The following is a 15044-nucleotide window of genomic DNA, read 5'->3' on the forward strand; positions in this document are numbered from 1 at the left end:
AGGCTGGTTAGTTAGCCCAGTGGGTCTACATCCAAAATCCATAACAGCTACTTTCAGCAGCTGTCATGGAACCCGTGAGCAGAGTCCCACCGAGAGTTAAAGAAGGCTGTATCAACACTCCCCAAGTTGCATTTTCTCCCATGCATGTCTCTCCATCACTGCCAGCCTCCCCACCTTAGGCTGCCTATCCACGGGCGTTGCGGTATCCCACAGTGGATCTCCGCCACGGGAGCTGCCACCTGGGAGCAGGAGCCGGCAGAAGGATCTCCACTGTCAACCTATCTGACAGCTAGGCAGACCGTTGAGAATTGCGGAAAGGGTGCATTGCGTTCCCCGTGGCCAGATTATCTCTGCGGGCAATGCAATTCAATAACGCCCGTGGACAGGCAGCCTTAGGCTGAATTCATGTGGCCATACGAGAATCTCGGTGTAACTCACACCAGACAAAATGTGGACAGTTGTCACTGTGCGGTCCGATGTGCGTGGACAGTGGACGGTGCAGTTCCTCTTCTTGTCTGTAAAACAGGATGAATACAGGATACACAGCGATTGATTCACATGGACTATCAGTCCCCATAGGCTATAATAGGGCTGAGCGGAAAATTAAAAGCCAACACATGGATGGAAAATATGACAAATATGTGGATTGGCCCTTACTTTTTCTGCAGTCTGACCGCGTTCCTTGTGAGACTGTCAGGTGGGGCGTTGAGGTGGTGTAGGATAGGGCAATTTTACCTGGGATGACTTGTTGGCCGCAGATGTCGGACGGGACGTCCCATCGATGAACATTTCTTGCTTTTACAGAGGAACAATCATCACTCAGTGAATGGAGGTGGAGCGGTGAGGATCATTCCAGCCGCCTCCATTCACAATAAACAGGCAGTCATTCATAGATGGATAACTGCCTGTTCACATGGCCGATCCATCCTGCAGTTTTCTGCCTTTAGAAACCGAACAACAAACAAGTAGCAGATGAATTGTCGCTCAGTTGGGGCAGCATTTACATGCTGGATGCGGGAATCTGAACAACTTATCCTCCCATGTAAGAGGCCCCTCGGCCACCATAATATTATCTATGGACAGGTGGAGCCTCTCTGGGGTATGGAGGCCGGCAGGAGAATCAGCCCCGCGGCCCGCAGCCACTGAAGAGCTCTTCCACATTGTCAGATGGTCGTCCGGGAACTGCATGTATTTTTACTCCAAAAAAACTGATGATATGTAGCATTTACGGATAGTGGGCTGCACACATCTGACTGCACGCATCTGACTGCACGCATCTGACTGCACGCATCTGACTGCACGCATCTGACTGCATATATCTGACTATGTCTAGCAAGGCATACCTTCTGTGTGATTTTTTTGGGGGGGAATTAAAAAGCATCGGCGATGACACTTGTCTGTTCCACAAGAAAAGGTATGAAAACAAATAAGTTTTCTTCAAAAATTGCAGTCAATGGAAGACGTATGGAAACATGTGGCTGTACGTTTCCATACACTTACATGTTTACTTTTTTTAATTAAATGCCTTAAAAGGGAATAAGGACCCTGGAGCAGGGCATTGTATGGGCTCTATTGGTGGCAGAGGCAAGGACTCTAATTGGCGACGCTTTCTGTCCCTCATGATGGATTTGGATGTAAAACATACGGTAGGTATCAAGTGTGACTGTACCAACTGCATGACACCAACTCGAATTTGTAAAGAGTATCAAGCCTGGTCTGCAGAAGTGGAGTTGGCTTTAGCCAGTAGGCAACACCAGGGATCTTGACCTTGAAATCCTGTTGGGTGGTCCTCTGCCATTCTCTCATCTTGGACTGTGTCACCGGAGACTGCTGGACTGGAGGATGAACCTACACTGGGCATGTCTTTGGAGTATTTAGACTGGTTTTGTATGTGATAGACGTTGTACTGCCGGCATGTATAAAGCCCTGACTAATCCTGCAGTTGTGACCAAGACTGATAGCACTGCCGAGCTTTGTTCAAGCGAGTTCTATGAATCTAATAAACTGTAACCCTTAAACTGTATGCCTTCTAAGAGAGAGTGTACCTAACACACTGTGTGCACTTCTTAGGACCGTTCCATTGGTCTTGCTGTAATAGACAGAGGAGAGGGGAGAGGCTCCTGCTGCAGTTAGTTGCCTTACAGCTATAGGCCAATTTGCTGTGAGATTTGTGAGAAGGGGATGATGGATGATGGCGTAAAATACAATTTTGAGGGTGCCTATATTTCATAGCGTAGTATTCCCTGCAGCAGGAGCCTCCCCCACAATTGCTTCTATAATTGGTAGGTGGCCTTACAACCATAGACAAGCCTGAGCTGGATTATGTGGAATGGAGGAGGGGACAATGGCTGATCTATTGGGACACATTAATTAAGTACAATTTTGAGATTTTTTCTGTGGCCTAATACCCTCACATCTTACTCTATCTTCTGCTTTCTAGGGAATGGACAAGAAAAATCAATCAACTATCACAGAATTTCTCCTCTTAGGATTCGGAAACCTTCATAACTTCAAAGTGTTAGTTTTTACTCTGTTTTTGATCGTCCATATCATGGCTTTGACAGCCAACATCCTGGTAATTGTCGTGGTTGGGGTCACCCAGAGCCTCCACTCCCCCATGTACTTCTTTCTCAGCCAGTTGTCCTTGTCCGAAATCCTGTTCACCGGTAACATTGTGCCCAACATGTTGTGGCTGATACTGGTGGGAGGAGGACGAGTATCGGTGGTCCGATGTCTAGCTCAGTTCTACTTTTTAGGAGTCCCAACCATTGCTGAGTGCCTGTTGTTGGCAACCATGTCCTTTGATCGGCATGTGGCCATCTGCAGACCATTACACTACGTCTCCATTATGACCATCACCCATCAGCTGCAGATGGTCGCCTCCTGCTGGCTGTTGGGGTTCATCTTGACACTTATTATCTACATATCTTTAAATAGGTTAACATTTTGTGGTCTCAACACCATCAACCACTTCTACTGTGACATTTCTCCTCTACTACGGCTCTCCTGCTCCAGTACATTTTCTGTAGAACTCGTCACTGCTATGGTGGCCTTTCCCGTAATTTTGTCACCATTTGTGTTAATTATAGTAACCTACATTTCAATCATCCGGACCATCCTCAGGATTCCCTCCAGCATTGGACGACATAAAGCCTTCTCCACCTGCAGCTCCCACCTGATTGTTGTATGCGTCTACTACGGGACGTTGTCATCGATTTATATCTTCCCACCAAAAGATAACTCCATAAATCTGAACAAAGGTCTGTCTGTACTGTACACACTGGTGACTCCCTTGTTCAACCCTCTAATCTACAGCTTGAGAAACCAGGACATCAGAGGCCCCATTTTTAAATATATTCAATCATTGAGGCTGTGGCAGGCATTGTAGACTTATGGACACAAGTCATTGGATATAAAGTCATATTATGATTTCAGTACATTAAATTTCCATGTTTTGTGCTCCTAGGTGTAAGTTAGATGAACTGTGAATTGGCCTTAGAGCTGGAGAATTCCTTCCAGGTAATACTAGAGTATTAGAGACAATAGTCCTGCTGGAACAGAAGCAGAAGAGAACTATACAGATTTGAGATAGCCCTAAAAGATGGAAACTGCTGTAGGTGAAACAATATAACCCCCCCGTGTGCTACAGAGGAGTCATGAATTCATCTTATCGGTGGAAAGTTAGTTTGAGATGGTCCTCGAGACCTGGTCTTGACAGGTGAAAAGTACCTATAGGTGGACACACAACCTAAAACACACATTCAGCAGAAGGAGGAGTAGAAGATTGCCCTAAGAGCAGAAGAACATTTTTGGATAGCCCTAAATAGTTTGAAGCATTGAAAGTCCATAAGACGACCTTGAGCTCGAGAGGAGGCATGAATTGGCTCTATGGGGCACAACTTACTATATGGACCCTCAAACTAATAGATTTAAAATATAACTTTTATTTGTGATACTTAAAATAAAGAAGAACAAACACACATACACTTATCATATAAAATAAGGAGGTATCAGAAAATGCATATATTCTGATAAATGCCACTTTACTAGATAGGTAAAGACCAAACAAGTGGAGTGGCAAAAAGGTTATATTCCACCGTTATGTAATATTGGTCCTAGGTCTGAAAGAACGAGATTAATGCGCAGGAGTCATCCTGATGATAAGGAATGATATTAGTAAAGACCTGAGCATTAATATGACCCAATGCCACTTTATTAACAGGAATGAGAATGAAAGTAGAAATCTACTCTTCTGGATAGATTGTGACCATAAATAAAATTCCTGGTCAGAAAAATGCCGTAAAGCTCTTGTTTCAAAAAGACCAGCTAGAGTTGGATTATCAATGCTAAAGCTCTAGCTAAGGTAAAGTCCCCCCACTCAATAATGATACCCTCCGTAAGGAAACAGAAACAAAATCAATAAAGAAATAAAAAGAACGGCGGCATGTCAGTCCTGGTGGTGGGCTGACAGCTGCCGTTTTCTACTTTCATTCTCATTTTTAGATGAGTTAAGGGATACCAGATATTTGCTTTTCTGGAGATCCTACTTTGATTGACGCCACTATTTAGCGTTCTTTGCTAGTATCTATTCCTTACAGCCACCATCTGGTTTTACGATCTTGATTGCAATTGCTCCCTGAGGAACCCACACTCTGTGGGGGAAACGCGTAGGGTTAGGGTAATATCATCGCTTAGGTTCTTTTTGGCATTGCCATCGTTAATTATGAGGATGCCACCTGAGCAATAATCTTTGAAAATAAATTCATTTTCTTCCAACAACTTTGGATCAAAAACTACATAATAGTCGAGTGCAATTGTTTCATTCGACTTGGCTGATTTCTATTCCTGTTAATAAAGTGGCATTGGGTCATATTAATGCTCAGGTCTTTACTAATATCATTCCTTATCATCAGGATGACTCCTGCGCATTAATCTCGTTCTTTCAGACCTAGGACCAATATTACATAACGGTGGAATATAACCTTTTTGCCGCTCCACTTGTTTGGTCTTTACCTATCTAGTAAAGTGGCATTTATCAGAATATATGCTTTTTCTGATACCTCCTTATTTTATATGATAAGTGTATGTGTGTTTGTTCTTCTTTATTTTAAGTATCAAAAAAAAAGTTATATTTTAAATCTATTAGTTTGAGGGTCCATATAGTAAGTTTTGCCAAATTTCCCTTTGGACTAATACTGCCCCTGTGAAACTCCTGGCTCTATGGGGCACAGAGTATGAGATGTCCTTCAAGCCCTGATGATAATCCTTAAGTATCCGAGGACTGAGAAACATTACAAGACAACGGTGAGCTACAGATAGTGACCCTAGGAGTACAGAGTGAGCTTGACATAGCCATTTGAGGTAATATTCTGCTGAAGAGGAGTTGTAAATTGATCCTAATTTGTGGCATGCTTACGGTCGTAGATCATTCTGGAGCTCCAATAATGACAACACTAGAGATGGAAAGCACCTGAAGGTTGAAAACCAACATTAGGCAAACAATCAGCTAGAGGAGATTTGCTAAAGGATTCTCTGTGCAGAAAATCTGTGGCATTTACAGAAACAGCAAAGGGGATGTGATTTTTGGTGCGGATTCCACCTATTTTAATGAAGTGAAGTCCACACCAAAATCTGTTAAAATCTGCATTACAATCTGTACCAAATGGTACACTTTTTGATACTTACATTCCGCAGCAAATCTGCCCTCTGTGGACATAGCCTAAAGATGAGAAGCATCAACTATACGATGACTGGTCGTGGTGAGGCTGGTAGTGGTGGTTCCCGGGCTGATCTTGGCGTGACACAGGTTGCACACCACTGTTCGTCGGTCGTCCACGCTCTCACTGAAAAACATCCACACCTTTGAAGACCTAGGCCTCTGCACGGTGGCTTGGCGCGACAGGGTGCTTTGGGAAACAGTTGGGGGGAATATTCGCTCTGGCCCTGCCTCTACCCCTGGCCACCCCACTGCCTCTTCCAACCTGCCCTGCTGCTGCACCTGCCTCCCCCTCTGAAGACCTGTCCTCAGTTGGCTTAGCAAACCAGGTGGGGTCAGTCACCTCATTGTCCTGCTGCTCTTCCTCTGAATCCTCTGTGCGCTCCTCCCTCGGACTTACTGCCCTTACTACTACCTCACAGATAGACAACTGTGTCTCATCATCATCGACCTCCTCACCCACTGAAAGCTCTTAAGACAGTTGCCAGAAGTCCCTCGGTCTCATCACCCGGACCCTGGGAACTTTCCAAAGGTTGGGCATCGGTCACGACAAACTCCTCAGGTGAGAGAGGAACCATTTGCTTAGCTCTGCCCCATCCCACCCCCTCCCATTGCACAGAACGAGCGCGGAGGAACGAGAGGTGAGCCTGCAATGGGGAAGGAGGGGAAATGGGGGATGGCCTGGTAAGCATTTGCGCCGGGCAAACCAGGCCATATGAACAGGCGCACAAACATTTGATTTATGCGCCCGTTCACCTGATTTTTCTCTCCCAACATAGACTATATCGGCCGGACGTGAAAACGGCAGCTGATATGCGCCCGTGGGAATAAAGCCCAAATCCGAATCAACCTGGTCCTAAGGGTCCTGGGGCCCCTTCTGAAAGGGAAGGTACTGTTTCGTCAGTTCTGGGATTGCCGCTTTACTGATAAGTCCGGTGCTGTGTTTTTTTTTTAAATCAAGTTTTATTAAATTTTTTGAATTAAATTCCAGTTTACATATAATGGTAAGATAAGCAATTCTTTGGCATATAGTCAAATAAACTTTTGCATATTCTTTTACATATAATAACAACTTCTTGACAACTGAGGAGGCTGGCCTCATTTCTCCATTTACGAACTGTCCAGTCTCTGTAGAGCTCATGCCCTCCAGTGATAAGGGGAGAATAGAGAAAATGTAGGCAATATCGAAATTGGGAAAAACCGACTGGATTCATTAGGTGACATATGCCAGCCTCTTGCCTACCAGTCCCATATTCGACGCAATCAGTCCGAGGAAGTAGCTCTCAAACATTAACCGCGAAGGACACGGGTAGAGGCAGCCTAAGGTAAAGTCGGAGATAGGAGAGCCCGCAAGCTCGGGGTAAAGAATAGAATAAGGGTTTAGGGGGGGAGAAGTAATATAAAGATAAAATAAGCTAAAATAAAATAACTAAAATAAAGTGTGGGGGCTAGAGGGAGAGGGGTGGATCGGGTGAGGAGTGTGGGGGTGGGGGAGCTGGTTGGTACATAACAGTATAGAAACTTTATCGTGTCACTCTCTCTCTTACCCTGTGCCTGACCATCTCATTGCACCAATGCAGTTTGCGCATCAGTGTTCAACGCCCGAGGTCCAGACCGCTCGCCAATGTTTTTGGAGGTCAGGTAATGGCAGTGTCAGTGTCTTCGAAGGTGGGCCTCTGCCCCACGTCCTCGGGCCAGTGGAGGGGGGGGGGGTGTACATACTAATTTTTCTCTCTCATTTCTCTCCAAGGGTGCCAGGTAAGGATAAAATCCTCATGGGAGCCCCTTGACCAGCTTGTCAGCTCCTCTAAGTTGCATATCGAATCAACTTATTCCCTCCACTGGTTCAAGGAGGGCGGGGATTGTTGGAGCCAGTTTAGAGGAATCAAAGCTTTGGCTGCGTCTATTAGAAAGGCTATTAGTTTGTGTCTATAGGGATGAAAGTTCGCGGACAGTTTCCACAGGAAAATCATGTCCGGTGAGATTGATAGGTTTGGGGAGAGGGCTTTTAAGTCTTCCTCTACCTCTTTCCAAAACTGGGTGAATTTTGGGCACTCCCATCATATATGGAGATATGACCCTATCTCGGCATTGCACCTCCAGCACCTGTTATGGGGAGCTAATTTGTAGTTGTGTAGCCATTGGGGGGTTTTGTACCACCTAACTAGCAATTTGTAGTGGCTCTCTTGCATGAGGACACATGGGGATAGGCCATAGGCTGTTCTGAGAATGAGCTTGACATCTGCCGTAGACAAAGAGATCTTTAATTCCTTTTCCCAGGAGCTTAGGAAGGTGGGTTTGGCAAACAGAAGATGGGCTATGTGGCACCTTCGAATATTGGAGATTTTCCTAGAGTTTAAATTACCCACTTCCAGTGTTTTTTCAAAGTTTGTCTTTGGCCTAGTGGATTTGAATTTGACTAAGAACTCGCCCAGGATCTTTTTCATGTGTGCTAACTGTAGAAAGGATAATGTATTGTTAGGAGCCAGTGTGGTCAGGATGTCCTCCGGGGCCTATGGGCCTGTATCTGAATATCACCCACCCCACTCCCTCTGAATTGCTTCCATATGCTTAAGGAGCCAGGGTCAGGTCTAGCTCCGAGCAGTCTGCAAAGACTTCGGATTGGTGTCAAAGGAGAAGGATCTGGAGCTAGTGCCCCCTTGAATCTGTCCTAGGTCTCGCAGGGTCCCCTAAGCAGGGGGTTAAAGTCCTTCGCTCTGTAATGGTTCTTTACCGGAAACCATAGGTCCTCCAATAGGGAGTCATCATATGAGGCCACTGCAAGTTCTTGTAACATCAGATCTCTGGACGGGTGTGTTAAGTCCATCCAGTAGCTGAGTTGGATGGAATGGTAGTAGTCCTGGACGTTCGGCAAATCCATCCCCCCCTCCATTCTCCTTCTAGTGATCAGACTGTACGCAAGTCTGGGTCTCTTTTGTCTCCATACGAAGCTCGTGAAGATCACTCGTAACGTTTTAAAGAAAGATACTGGGAGATGGATTGGGATCATGCGCAATTTGTATAGGGCTATGGGTAGGACATATGATTTTAAAATGTTTTTCCTCCCAAACCAGTAGAGGGGTGGAAGATCATAAGACCTCAGTAGTTTTTTGATTGAGCTGGTCAGTGGTTGGAAGTTGTGGAAGTATAAATCCTCGGTCCTCTTGGTTAATTTTACTCCCAGATAGTCTACCACTGTCTCGGACCAGGTGAAGAGTGAGCTGGATCTTAGCGGGGGACAATGCGTCTCTGGGATTGAGATATTAAGAATCGTGGACTTGGCAAAATTTACCTTAACGTTCGAGAGAATGCCAAAGTCCCGTAGAAGCGAGGCAAGTCTGGGCAAGCTCCTCTCCAGTTTGGTGATCATGAACATTATGTCATCCGCGAAAGCGGCTGTTGACAATATACGCGAGTGGACGCTTAGGCCCTTAACAATCGGGTCTTGTCTTACCCACTGAAGGAGGGGCTCCATAGTGAGGATAAAAAGCGTAGGAGAGAGAGCGCAGCCCTGACGGGTCCCGTTTTGGATGTCAAACGGAGGGGAGAGTGAGTCATTTATTTTTAATCTGGCGTGTGGCTTCGAATATAGGGAGAAAATAGCTGAAATAAATGCCGGGGGAAAATTGAAGCGGAGAGTACCCTTTCCATCAAGACCCAGCTCACTCTATCAAAGGCCTTCTTGGCATCTGTGCTTACGAAGGCCATTGGTATTTTGCGGGTTTGGACGTATTTGGCGGCGTGAAGTGGTTTGAGGCAGTTTTCTCTGCCCTCCCTACCGTTTACAAAGCCTGTCTGTTCTGGGTCTATCAAGGCTGGGATGAATTCTCCCATTCTCCTAGCTAGGAGTTTGGCCCAGATTTTTATGTCTAGATTGATAAGCGATATGGGTCTATAGCTGGTGCACCGGGTCTTTACTTTCTTTTTGAATAAAGAACCGCCGGAGCCGGAAGCCCGCAGGGCGGTAGGCGGGAGGCAGGCATGAAAGGGTTAACGGGGAGGAGAGGCGTCATCGGGCGCAGTGGGTTCTGGGAGGGGGCGGGGCCTCAACCGGGAGGTACTATAAAAGAAGCAGAAGCACGGGAGAGGCCCAGAGCGGCGAAAAGAAGAGGAGAAGCAAGCAAAAGAGCACGAAGCAAAGATCAAGCATCGGGAGCGCTGAAGAGGAGCGGCGAGCGCTGAATAGGAGCGGCGTGCGCTGAAGAGGAGCGGCGAGTGCGAAAGGGGAGCGGCGAGCGCTGAAGAAGGGCGGCGAGCGCTGAAGTGGAGCGGTGAGCGCTGAAGAGGAGCGGCGAGCGCGGAAGAGGGTCGGCGAGCGCGGAAGAGGGTCGGCGAGCGCTGAAGCAGGAGGGGCGAGTCGGCAGCAGGAACGACAGGTGCGGAAGGAGTGACGGAGAAGCGGGATCGGCGGCTGAAGGCGGCGGGTGAAGAGCGGTGAGAAGAGCAAGCCGGGGCGGCGATCGGCAGACGGCGAAGAGGGCAGAGGACGCGCGGCTTACCGGAAGTCACGTGGGACCCCCGGACAGCGGCAGAGCAGGAAGACTCCGTCCTGAGCAGTGAAGCAGGAAGAAGAGGAGAGCCAGCAGCGAAAGCAGCAAGGAAGCGCCCGAAGATCGCAGTACCTGAAGAGATGGAGGCGGTCCTTTCCAGAATCCGGGCAGCGGCAGAAGAAAGAGGTCTGGAGTGGCTCTTAGAGCTTTCGGACGAAGCGCTCGGTGCAGCGGCAGGATCTTCAGCGATTGATACCAACGTGGCATCGGCAGCAACACAGGAAGTGGCGGCAGGAAACGCGGAGATGGCGGAAGCAGATCGGGTGGAAGGAAGGAGGTCAACCAGGGGTGCGGGGCCGGCGGCGGCAGCACCAGCGGGGCACGCAAAAGAGCTTAGGCCGCGGAGGGCCCGTGCGCCAGAGAGATTGAGCCCCGAGCACGGTCCCTCACGCAGGCAAAGGATGCAGAGTCTCTCCCCGGCCCCCCCGCGTAGTAGGCTCCCCCCGGCAACACCGACAGGCAGGGGGAGCAAGGCGGGGAGAACTCCCGCGAAACGGAGGAGTGCGGCGGGCAGCGTGAGGCCCCGTGCTGAGAGGGGGGCGGGGCCAAACGCTAACCTGAATGCAAAGAGCAGAGGGAGAGGAGGTGGCGGCTCTGCAGGACGAGAGCAGCCTTGCAGCGGGTCAGGTGTGGAGCGGCCTGGAACATCTCTGGGTCTGACGGCGAGCGCATCAGGAAGGCGGTGGACATCGACAGAGGTGACCCACGGTCAAGCGGGGCCAAGAAGAACGGAGGCGGTTGCGGTTCCGGCAGAACGGTCGCAGCACGGCGAAGGAGATCAATCGGGAGGTTCGGCGGCTGGTGGGTTCACAGCCCCTACGCAGCCAGGTGAGTTAAGCTCTTTGTACAGTATGTCCAGCAATGTTAGCCGCGCAGCGCATGTGGGGAATAGCGTTGCGCAAGTTGCAGGGGGTAGCGCAGCGACAGGAACCACACCGGGTGTAGGCGGCGAAGCAGGTGCAATGCTGGGGCTTATGTTAGATTTCTTGAGAAGGCAGGGGGGGGGGGCCACAACCCGTCGCCTGTCGCAGCATGGAGCTCGCCGTGCAGTGCGTCATCCAGCATGGTAGGACCGCTTGCTGGGGGGACTGGGGTAGGACAGGCGATGGGATCCATGCAACCCCCCCCGTTGGCGGAGCGGGGGCCCGTAGGGGCCTCACAAGTCACCGGGGAAAGCCTCCAAGCGGGGGCCGTGGGGGGTACCACGGAGGTAGGGGCAGCAGCAGGGGTTACAGTGGCGGTACAGACAGAAAAGGACGGGGAGGGTATACGGCTAGATGACAAAGCAAAAGGCGAAGTATACGTCTGCTTTGAGGGACCGCTGGGGGCCCATCTCAAAAAAGAGGTGAGGGAAAAGATCTGGAAGGATGAATATGTCGAGATATTCTCCCTCCTCCCCTTGGAAAAATTCAATTTGGACAAGGGGAAAAGAACGGAGTTTAAGAAAGAGGAGGAGGAGAAGAGGAGATGGCGCCTGATCCCCCAGACGTTCGCTAATTGGCTGCAGGCGTTTGCCATTTTAGCGAGCGTGATAGGCGAAAAAGCGCCGGCCAATTGTTCCGGCCTTTTTTGCTATTTGGACTCAATAGGTGAGGCATATAGGGTATACGGGGGGCAGACCTGGCTGCGCTATGATGAGCAGTTCAGGCAGCGTAAAGCGGTGCGCCCATCTATCAGATGGGAGCATAAAGACATTGGATTATGGTTGAGAGTAATGGCCCCCGCGCGATTTGGACAGCCCTTTCAGGGCGGTGGCGGGTCGTTCGGCCTGGCCTCTAGTTCGGCAGGAGGTCAGGGGAGCTCAGCGGGGGGAAGTAGGCCCGGGTACTGTTGGCAGTACAATGAGGGGCAGTGCAAGTTCGGTGCAACCTGCAAGTTTCGCCATGCCTGCTCCCATTGTAGCGCAGGGTCCCACGGGGCATCGAAATGTTTCAAAAAAGGGAAAGGAAAGGGTCCCGGCGGTTTTACAAAAAGGGATGACCCCGGTGATTCTGGAAGAGATGGTACCTCATCTAAATAGATACCCTGATAGAGAGAAGGCGGAGTTGCTTTTTAGGGGTTTTAGGGATGGTTTTCACATCCCGCCCCCGTTACATGGGGTCCCCTTTTCGTTGAAAAACTTGCGATCGGCGTTAGATTATCCGGGGGTGGTGACGGAGAAGTTAAAAAAGGAAGTGAGCTTGGGGCGCATGGCGGGGCCATTTAAAGAACCGCCGGTGCAAGATTTCGTGGTGTCTCCTTTGGGAGTGGTTCCAAAGAAGGAGCCGAATAAATTCCGGCTGATTCACCACTTATCGTATCCAAAGGGCGCATCGGTGAACGACGGAATAGACCCTGAGCTATGTTCGGTGGTGTATACATCGTTCGATGCGGCGCTTCAGTGGATTAGAAAGTACGGGAAAGGAGCATTGATGGCGAAGGCTGACGTTGAGTCGGCTTTTCGCCTGCTCCCGGTAGCACAGGAAAGCGTTAGGTTGTTGGGGTGTTTTTGGGAAGGGAGTTATTTTGCAGATCGTTGTTTACCCATGGGATGTTCCATCTCATGTGCATACTTCGAAGCATTTAGTTCATTTGTAGAATGGGTGGTGAAGGATACGGCGGCTGTGCAGTCGATCATTCATTACCTGGATGATTTTTTGTGTGTGGGGCCCGGGGGATCGCCAGTTTGTGCGAACTTGCTGGGCACCTTACAGTGGGTGTCGAGGCGGTTCGGGGTGCCGTTAGCACCCGACAAGACAGAGGGGCCCACTACATGTCTAAGTTTTCTGGGCATCACCATTGATTCAGTGGCAATGGTGTGTCGTTTACCAGAAAATAAGTTGTGTGATTTACGAGAGGAGGTCCGCGCGGCGCAGAGAGGGAAAAAGATCACGCTAAGAGGGCTGCAGTCACTGTTAGGCAAGCTGAACTTTGCCTGCAGGATCATGCCCATGGGCCGGGTGTTTTGTAGACGGTTGGCGTCAGCAACGGCGGGGATTCGCGCACCACACCATTTTATCCGTTTGGGGGCCAGTCACAAGGCAGACCTTGCAGTGTGGTCCACCTTCCTTGAAAAATATAATGGCAGATCGGTAATCATGGGTGAGGTCAGCAATAATGTGGACTGGGAGTTATATACTGATGCGGCAGGGAGTGCAGGGTTCGGGGCCTATTTTCAGGGTAGATGGTGCGCGGGGGAATGGCCGGAGCGGTGGAAGCAAGAAGGATTGGTACGGAACTTAGTGCTATTGGAGCTATTCCCAATAGTGGTGGCCATCACGCTGTGGGGTGACCACTTCCGTGATAAAAAAGTAAAATTCCACTGCGATAACATGGGGGTGGTGCAGGTAATTAACAGCCTTTCGGCATCATCCCCCCCTGTGGTAAACTTGCTGCGTCAGTTAGTGCTCCAAGCGTTGTCATTGAACATGTGGGTGGTGGCGGCTCACGTTCCAGGTGTCGAGAATTCAATTGCGGATGCTCTCTCTCGGTTTCAGTGGGAGCGGTTCCGGACACTGGTGCCGGGTGCACAGCTGGTGGGGAGAGAATGCCCGGATCAAATCTGGAACGTGGTAAGCGAGCAGTGGGGGGCCTGATAGAGCGGTCACTGGCTCGGCGAACTAGGGCAGCGTATGGCGCAGCATGGCGGGAGTGGGAGGAATGGTTGAGGAAAGGGGGGGGGGCACATTCAGAGGACGATAGAGTAGGCCTGCTGTTGAGCTGGTTGGGGAGAAGCGCGGAATTGGGGAGGTCAGTGGCACAAGTTAATCAATTTATAGCGTGTATAGCATTTGGTTTTAAGTTAAGGGGGGTGGGGGATGTGACAAAAAATTTTTTGGTAAAACAGGCATTAAAGGGTTTAAGGAAAGGTAGGGGGAGTTTAGACACTAGGCGGCCGGTTTCCTTTGACGTCTTGGAGAAATTGGGTAGAGCATTGGACATTGTATGCGGGAGTGAGTCTGAGAGGCGGTTGTTCCGGGTAGCCTTTTCACTGGCATTTTTCGGGGCATTTAGGATAAATGAGTTGGTGTCTCCCAGCAGGACTTCCGGGGGCGGGTTGCAAGTAGGGGACGTAAGGGTGATAGAAGGGAGGTTGGAGTTGCGGATTCGTCGATCTAAGACGGACCAGCAGGGTTGGGGACAGGTAATCCAGCTAGGCGAGGTGCCAGGGGCCTTTATGTGCCCTAGGAGGACATGGGAGCAGTATACTGGAGGGTTAGAATCTCGGTCAGGCCCCTTGTTGCGCCATGAGAATGGCCAATTCTTATCCCGTTTTCAATTCATAGCAATATTTAAGCAGGCATTGGGGGTAGCAGGGTTTGACAAAGAGCAGTTTGGGTCACACTCATTTAGGGTGGGAGCAGCAACGGAGGCGTCAGTAAGGGGCATGGGAGTGGAGGCGATAAAGAGAATAGGTCGTTGGGAGTCAGGACGTTTTGAATCCTATGTACGCCCCCACCTGCTTTAAGCCTAGGGGTGGGGGGGGGGGGGACATATAGGGGCGGTTGTTAACAAATTGTATCGTTGTTTTTGTTTTGCAGATGGTCACCCAGCCTTAGTATGGATCTTGGGCCATTCATATGTATTCTGGGGGGCGGAGAGAGTGGGGGTGCGGGCCAACGGTAGACAATTAAGGTTCCCGAAGAGTGAAGCACTAATTAGGTGGTTGGGGATTAGAGGCTTGTCGTGGGGCACTGTTTTAGAGGAGGTGGAAAGGAGGGTGAGATGGGATAGGGCACCGGACGTATTGGTGATACATGCGGGGGGGAATGACTTGGGAAAGAGGAGATTTAGGGACC

At 49.6% G+C, this 15044-nt stretch overlaps 1 protein-coding gene across 1 annotated transcript; it reads left to right on the top strand.

Moving 5' to 3' along the window:
• Nucleotides 1-1622: 1622 nt before the first annotated feature.
• On the top strand, nt 1623-9177 carry LOC136610325 (olfactory receptor 6F1-like). The gene is made up of 3 exons (XM_066589555.1): nt 1623-1646; nt 2441-3283; nt 8926-9177. Exons 1-3 carry the CDS (start codon nt 1623-1625, stop codon nt 9175-9177), a joined length of 1119 nt encoding a protein of 372 aa, XP_066445652.1.
• The last annotated feature ends 5867 nt before the right edge of the window (nt 9178-15044 follow it).

This window comes from Eleutherodactylus coqui, chromosome 2, assembly GCF_035609145.1.
Source record: "Eleutherodactylus coqui strain aEleCoq1 chromosome 2, aEleCoq1.hap1, whole genome shotgun sequence".
Lineage (NCBI taxonomy): Eukaryota > Metazoa > Chordata > Amphibia > Anura > Eleutherodactylidae > Eleutherodactylus > Eleutherodactylus coqui.

Excerpts from the sequence above, each read along its gene's own strand:
- LOC136610325 (XM_066589555.1), top strand. The coding sequence starts at position 1,623 with ATGGATTTGGATGTAAAACATACG. Across the intron at positions 1,647-2,440 it reads ATTTGGATGTAAAACATACG|GGAATGGACAAGAAAAATCA; the intron begins GTAGGTATCAAG and ends TCTGCTTTCTAG. Across the intron at positions 3,284-8,925 it reads TGTCTGTACTGTACACACTG|GTGAAGAGTGAGCTGGATCT; the intron begins GTGACTCCCTTG and ends GTCTCGGACCAG.